General features: G+C 46.4%; 1 protein-coding gene across 1 annotated transcript in view; it reads right to left on the bottom strand.

The window, feature by feature from the left end:
- Window positions 1-8,341, bottom strand: part of T265_02734 (hypothetical protein) — a gene marked incomplete at both ends in the record, with an annotated part of 34,199 nt that overhangs the window by 23,759 nt on the left and 2,099 nt on the right. The window contains one exon of the mRNA XM_009167049.1: window positions 3,646-3,779. Coding sequence (XP_009165313.1) covers window positions 3,646-3,779 — 134 coding nt within the window. The remainder of the gene's footprint in view (window positions 1-3,645; window positions 3,780-8,341) is intronic.

The raw sequence follows: 8,341 nt of genomic DNA, 5'->3' as shown, positions 1-8,341 counted from the left end.
ACGAGGGCTGGGATACTGCCACGTTGCCCAAGCCTAGACAGGGGAAGTCAAGAGGTAGAGGTCGGGTTCGAATCACGGACCTTCCGGTTAGTAAATTCGCGCTCTAACACTTGAGCCATCTCGCCCCAATATGTGCATAAAAACATCCGGATAGTGAGAACATACGCGGGTGTGGTAGCCTAGCAAACAATGATTGTAAGGAAGGTATGGAGCCATGACTAAATGAAGTTCTGAGGATGAACGAAGGAAACAGCTTCGCGTGCAATCAAAAGATTTTCATCAGACACAGGCAACTGGAAGGGAAGGAGTGAAGTACCCTAATGAATGACTTGAAAAGCAGAAGATACGCTAGTTGAGATGGAGCGTTTGCAGTTTCGGCACGGTCTAGACGGTTCGAAACAGACTGAAGGTCATCAGGCACATGGGTATTGAGGATGTGATCAGGTATGCAACTTTCCACCAAAAAATCTCAGAGGACCCCGCACCAGATATAACAATAGTATGCCATGGTGACGCATAACTGGTGCCGAGAAATGCATAAGCGATCTACAACAAATCAGAGGGCGGCAAATCTGCAGGATCAAACACCGCGATATATGTAAATCGACCGGGCAACCAAATAAGGTAAATGGACAGCCAACAGCGTAAGTAGTCGAATCAGTTTGTTTTGTCGACCATTCGATGCCGTGCAGATAGGGGATCACTTATGTGCATTCACGGCGGGCTCTCTCTGTTAAGTGCAACTATTTTGTGCCCGTGTGTGATCCACAGGGTGTAGCCGTGATTGAATTCATGTATCACAATCCCGACGATTGGGGGGCGAGATGGATCAGTGGTCATAGTGTGAATTTACTGATCGGAAAGTCCGTGGTTTGAACCCGACCTCTGCATGTCAACTTCTGTGTAGGCTTGAACAACCTGGCAGGATCCCAGCCTTCATGCTTCCTTCTGGTGGCATGGCAGCTAGGCACCGAAAGGGTGGATTGTTTATTTACAAATAGTCTCATGCCACAACGACACCCGAGTAGTGCCGCGTCGCCTTACTTGCTACACACAACAGGGTAGGTAGACGGGAAAAGCCTACTGCGATCTCTTTCCCATCCCGACTTCTTTGCTGGAGACAGATACATGGGCCCATTTTTGAAGACTGACAGATCCATTCGCCGCCCGTTGCCATTAGCTGCAATGTATACAGCTGGCTCGACCGCCATGCCCACACACACTTCAAAATCACTCTTCAGAACCCCGCCGCTCGGTTCATCTGATAGCTTCGCACTTTAAAATAAGCTGGACAACAGACTGCTCTTGCATGCACTCAGGACTGATTTTCTGTACAAGTGTGCTGTCCCCCTGAAACGAGGAATCAAGACCCAAGTACGACTGTTGGGAAGACCTCTTCATCCGTTTCCACTTGCTTTGGTTGCACACATCTGTCGATGCGGAAGTCGTTGTTATGGGTTTGTTGGGGTTGGTACTATCTTAAGCCACAAAACCCAGAGGTCTCCGAGGATAGTCGCTTATGTGCCGTTCGTATACCAAAATCAGGCAGAAAACCCCGTAAACGCGCCGATAATCGCTGTCTGCGAAAACTACAACAGATTGGTTCTGGTGATTTCAAAGACAGTTTCTACGAAGCTTTGAAGGCCTTGTTGTGGCGCGCAAAGAGCTCAGATACTGTCCTGGTCGCTGGAGGCATCAATACCTGCGTAGATAGACTAAGAGCTGCTCAGGTCAAAATGGGCGGTCGTCTTGGACTGAAATCGAGACCGAAAACCGTGATCGAAACCGAGATCGAAAAACCGCGTACGCTCGCTGCAGTTATGTGCAGAACACAGGCTGTTTCCGCGAACTACTAATTCCGAAACAACCGAAGCCGCATGGCCATACAGTGCCCCCCCCAGCTTGCGAATCAATCTCCAACACAGATAGACCACATCGCCATTAGCTACAGGTGGCATGTATTGATTATTGATCATCGCTCGTTCTGGAACACCTGTGTGGACTCGTATCACGCATTTGTTCCCTACAACTTATCATTGCGCTTTTCACGGACGTGCGAGATTCGCATACTCCACTTGGCCATTGAGAAGCTCTCGGACCCCCTACTGAAGATTCTTTCGCACATGTTCGATGATGTTGACTCTTACTGGAAAGTGTTGTGTGCAACCGTTCAAGATGCTTGGCGCTTTGTCTGTAAAACGGTTCGACCAACTAGGTCTAAGCACGGATCTCAAGGAATGCTCTAAAATTCCTCCCCAAACATGTATTCCTACTCCGAGTACAATACTCTTCGACAAAATATCAGATTTCATGCGGAAAGAAGCATCAGTGCGGATCGAGAGGCTTGGTGGATCCAGAAAGCATAAAAGATGGAGCAGGTGAAAAACTCAGGGAATATGCGTACACCATTACATCTGATACGTGCAACGGGTCCAACCCGGTCCAAACAATCACTGATAACAAAGGCTCGCCTATCTGTGAAAAGCAAGAGCACCTGAATCGTCCGTCTGAACACCTTCAAGGACAGTTCAACTGGCTATCCAAACGCCTCATTAAAAATAATGGTGTTCGACAAGGATATCCACCCTCCCCCTTATTGTTTAGTTCCGTTAATGGTGAGATAATGAGGCGAATACTGGGAGGTCTCCAAAGTCTCGGGTGCTCATATCCCTTCGAAAGGCGTTCCCCAAGTTGGGAGCATTTTGGACAGATAGATACGAATTTTCACTAGGGTCGAGTTCGCAGCAAAAATAGCCTTTTACGACTACCAATACTGTGGTTGTCATCATCGTCATCACCATTGACAGCAACACAAGATGAGGACACCCGGGCTTCACTGCCGTACAACCAAGTCAACTTGTTTGACGAAAGCCTCATAATTGTTGTGGCCGCTAAGTTTCCTCCAGGACCGCTTAATTGTGTTTTGTCCGAACCGTTCGGGATGCTATCCAGAGGAAAATAAACGGCTGTAATGAGGTAGGTGGCACATCTAATCAACCACAAACATGTTTTAGTTGGGAAGTGACAACAGCTACCGAACCTATTAATTTCACGACAAAAGGGCATGAAGGAGGAGCAATAAACGTCAAAACTAGGCCGTGCCATACAGTTAGCTTGGAACGTCAGAATGCTTGCGGCGGACTGGCTCTTGGTCCAGTTCCTTTTATTCCTGGTTCTTTGCTGTGAATACGTCGAGATTGAACGGTAACGAAACACTGGTATCAAGACTTGTGTTGCGGCCTATAATTACGATGGCATGGAATGGGTTCTATGATTTTCGTGGTAACCTAGTAATGAAGATACTTTGATGAATTTGGTTTACATTAACAAGAGTAATCGCATTCGGGACATAGGGGTAAAACAGACTTCCAGCTGCAATACACCTTTGGTATATAGCTGCCATGAAACCCGAAGGAAGCAGGAGAGCCAGAAAACGGTCAGGATGTCGGAACTTAGATGGCAGCATTTGAGATGCCGATATTGGATTCGAATAATGGACATTTCGGCCAGTGAGATCGCGGCTTAACGACTGAACTACATCGAGTGAGACGTGAAATAGCAAATGTAGCACGTTACGTGTTATGAAAGCCACAAACGCTATGACATAACAACACCGCTTAAAAAGAGACTAAAGCGCAAACCAACCTGTTTCAACTCCTCTGCATACTGGGCACGCAGTTGAAGGACGGAGATTTGGTCGGAGGATGCTGACTGCTGCAGCGGATCTACTCCTGTTGGAACGTGTACCTCGTCTACTCCGACAGAATCATAGTAGTGTTCTGAAAGAAGTCAGAATCAGAGCGCTGAGGCGAGACAAAATCGAGGGACGACTGTGAAGCAGGTAACCAAGAGAATGGGAGCACACGAATTTGGACTTCTAATAAACGTTTCTTGTCAGCCAAACCAATTACAGACAGGATTGTTGGGGCATCTTCAAATACACCGAATAGAGCAAAGACCAAAGCCATGGATGCTTCACCGAAAACTAGCCTGGAGGAGACAGCACAGTTCGGTCCGACAAACTACTCATGCAAGCTTGAAAAATATACTATGCTTCTGAACGAAGCAATACATCGTTGTATGTTTGCTTCATTTTCCATCGTTCCTTGCTAAATCCCTTTTTCTCACATCCGATCACACTGTCATAGCTTTGGATGAATAAAGCTCAGCTTCTGGGCCCTTAGTCTATTCCGTTCATACTCTCATCGTAGTCGCACTCCATTCCTCATCAAGCATAACATACATGCCACCTACGAGAAACGGCCTAGAGTTGTCGAGTGCTGGTGGTGCTCCTGAGTCATTTGGGTTGTTTGGGAAATTAGCAAAAATAGATGCAAAGTATCAGGATCTTTTGACAGTAACTACAGATGTATAATAGTTCTAGTGCAGTCCGGATATAGAGTCTGACAGAGGGCGATATTGTGGTATTGGTCAAAAGTCATCTTACAAGGTAGTGAATTTTTTCAGAGTTGCCTAAATTATTTAGGTCTCGCTAGTTGAAATCACTGAAAAGCTTTCGAGAACCGTTGTGAACAATACAATATTGGTATGCCACTCAAAAGCCACGTCCAGTAAGCTAGCATTTTACCCGTGTCCCGAGGGTCGCTACTTAACTGGAATTTGGGTGCAGATTCTTCTCGCCTTATTTATCAAGCGCCTTTGTGGCACATCAGGTGATTGATTAGGCTGCGTCTACCGAGGAACGAACAGTTCTCGAAATGAACGATTTCTAATTTTCCCTCAGGGATTACTCTACATGCAACTTTAATCACACTTTACTTTGAAGTGACCACAAGGGTGGATGATAGGGAAAAAAGGAGGCCCAGAGTCACAGACCTCCCACACAAATGATAGATATGAACTTGGCATTGGAAATTTTGAAAATTACGCCTGGGTCAACTGTCCATGGAGAGTCGTGGGGATTTGGACATAGCAAACTTTCGAAAATCTGAAGGTCAAGAGAGCTTGGAAGACAATAAAACAAGGGAGAATTGAGAAAACCAGTAATCCCGGGGAAATCAGGTAGGACATAGTTACGTTCCAGCAAGTGAGTCTAATTTGATCTGGGACTGTTTCATCCTAGTTACGCATCGTGACCCGTGCACTTGTCAAAAATCTCCCCTGAAATTCCAACTGCCGATAGGGTAACAGCCCCGGAACTTACACAGCAAGGTACCAACAATTCCGTGACCCGTGCACTTGTCAAAAATCTCCCGTGAAATTCCAACTGCCGACAGGGTGACAGCCCCGGAACAAAGATGTGATTAACTTACACAGCAAGGTACCGGCGATTTGTACAAAAAAGATAAGACGAAACAGCCTTCCATAAAACAGGCCATCAAAGCGACAAAGGCTCATATGATATGAATCGTGTGATTGGGGGGTCTTCTAGACGTAAGTTAATAATAACATTCGTCCCGCAGTACCCTAATGCCATGTCACCTGAGAAAAGCACGCGGGCTGAGACACTGTCGCGATGCCCAGGCCTAGACAGCAGTCGACATAAGGGGACCTGGTTCGAACCACGTACCCGGCTCAGTAGGTTCACGCCATAACCACCGGGCTACCTCGAACCCAGCTGTTTCACCGTTTCGGTGCTCAACTGCCAGTTCACCCGAAGGAAGCACGCGGATTTAGATACCGTCAGGTAACCTAAGTATAGACAGGAGCAATCGAGGGGTTGGGCTGAAACCACAACATTCCGATCAGTATGCCTGTACCTTACTCACTGAGCTATCTCGTAAGCTACCGTAAGTTGACCACGCCATTAATAAGCCAGTCGTGACTGGATGGAATGGTCTTTAATAACTAATTGGAAAGGTGCGTGTCCAAATCACTTTGGAGATTCGTGAGGTGTGCACCATTGTTGAGTCCTAATAGCGTCTTTCACAATTGACAGGACGGCTGCCTCAAAACGAACACTTCTATTTTGATTATTAATGATAATATCATCTTTTACACTGTAGCTTTGTCCCTCCCGTATATTTGACCTGTGGTGCTCTTTGTTGGCTCAGCTTGCATTTCGTCATCTATGTGAACATTACCAATGCTAATTGTGTTCTTAATTATCTGCTACAGAAACTCATAGATATAACCCAAAGAATAGTTGGGGGCAAATCTGTAGCAGCAAAAACAGGTGTACTTTGAACAGCAGAGATCACGGTTCACTCTGTCTCTGACACGGAGACCCAACATCTAGTCGTCAGCATCTCGTCCCAGAAGCCAGCTGATGTGATATCGGCAGGATGGTGGCCACACATTCGATACATTATAAAAACATTGGGAAGATACCTTCTGGAACGAGTTTGGAAGTCAAAACGACGCACAGAAAGCCCACTTCTTGATCCGAAAACTCGGCATTGTTGGACACGGAAGTTTTATGATGTTCACCCTTCCACGGCAACTAAGGGAATCAGACTTCAAGCAAGGAGTAAACCGACTGCGCCCTGGGTTCACGGAAACAGGTGATTTCATCTGTGAATCGCTTTTCCAAAAAAAAACGGGTGTTGACAGTTAGCAACACCCACCGATATTCGTGGTTTCCGGGGTGTCTCAAGCAGGTTGTAGTGCTCAAAGCACGTGAACCAGATAGGTTGCATAATTTCTAACCATCTGTAGAGGAGAGGTGATTGGGCCCCAATGTACCAGGAAGTCAGTTTACATACAGATCAAACGCGTAGCACGATAACTCAATCTTGCGACGATGATACTCTCAGCTCGCACTCTTCTCGATAGCATACTGTTGAGTCAGACCTGAAAATAGCAGTCATGTAGAAAATCTTCCGTTTGTCACCAGATGTTTCGAAAATAACCGGTGAGCATGTTAAGTAGTATAGTATAGAAGATGCTGTCTAAGATCGGTGTAAATCCGGTCATCCAAGCTCTTAACTCATACTTCTTGTACTAGGTTAGCAATAGGCTAGTAGCAACCGACCACAAGCTGTCACCTAGATGCGGTGGCCGAGCTTTAGCGGTGCAAGGACCTCGGGGCTACACAAGCTGGGGCTTTGTTCCACAAAGTGCAACAATGCGGAGACGGCCAAAAGAGATCAGTCGAGCTAAGGGTAACAGTGAAGCATCATTCGCCCCAACGATTCTTAGATAACCTATGTCCCTTTCCAAACTCCCGTTTTATGAAAAACGTTGCCGGAACATGCGAGTATCGGTTTTTTGACTGATCAGTGATTAGGACGCAAACGTACTGACCAGAAGATCCATGGTTTGAACCCAACTCGGCATCTGGACTGATCCTGTCTACGCCTGGGCAACTTGACATTACCTCAACCTTCATGCTCCATTCGGGTGGCATGGCAGCTGGGTACTGAAAGGGTGTTATGGCTGAACCATTTGACCGATTTGCTCTAATTAACCCACTACCTGTTAGCAACAATACTGATGAATCCGCGAGTACCCTTCCACGCAGTCATCAGTCGTACTTCTTCCAGATTGACAAACAGGTAATGCACGCCGAGATATTGTTCTCTCTCAAAACTGATGTAAACCGAATATCCTAAATATGCACAAGAGACTCAAGACTGTTCGTGCATTTTAAAAACCTCCGCATGAACTCAGATTTGTCACACTGTGTTCTGTGTGACTGGTTATCCAGAAGCGATGACTTATAGAGCAAAAAAAGTGGAATTTGCACTGAGGCCCAGGACTAAAGGCGCTTTTCGGGGTTGGATTCCAGTGAACAGCCTCTTCGTAGCATTCGGTTATCCAGCTCAGCTGAGTACAATCCCATCCGACAAATCTCGGTACCTTTTTGTCGCCATCATCATCATCATCGACAGCATGGCATCAGTGTTCAACACCGATGCTTCGCTTCCATAGCTGTTTTTAGTACCACCTTAAGTCTTGAAGGAGTGCATTTCTGGTGCTGAGGATACGTACCATCGAGATTTATCCGGATTAATCCGTCAAGCAAAAGGCGACGACATTCTTAACCTTGCGGACGACATGAATACCCAAGCCGGTCATCTGGATCCTTTGCGACAAACATCATGGTGATTGATTCGGAGTCGACGTCCGCCGCACAGACAACGGAGAGCGACTCCTGTTTCCAGCCAGTACGAATTCTCAACACAAACTCTCGCAAGGTATAAGCTGGTGACTGCCTAGTAGCTATCATCCGCGTTTAAATGCAGGCCCGTCTGTCAATTCGCTTTCCATCAGCCAAGCGCAAACTAGCAAGAAGCACGTCAATCCATCATTTTCGGATAACCAACATGGATCAGCAGCATCGATTTGAGCTAGCCCAACTGCTTGCTGAAGACATTTCATACAGATAAATGGGAGGTACACTGTAATTGCTTGGAGAAAAAAGCTGCTAGTTGTAACA

The sequence above is a fragment of the Opisthorchis viverrini genome (assembly GCF_000715545.1).
Source record: "Opisthorchis viverrini unplaced genomic scaffold opera_v5_35, whole genome shotgun sequence".
NCBI lineage: Eukaryota > Metazoa > Platyhelminthes > Trematoda > Opisthorchiida > Opisthorchiidae > Opisthorchis > Opisthorchis viverrini.
The sequence above is the reverse complement of the archived record's forward strand: the minus strand, read 5'-3'. Positions and strand labels throughout refer to the sequence as shown.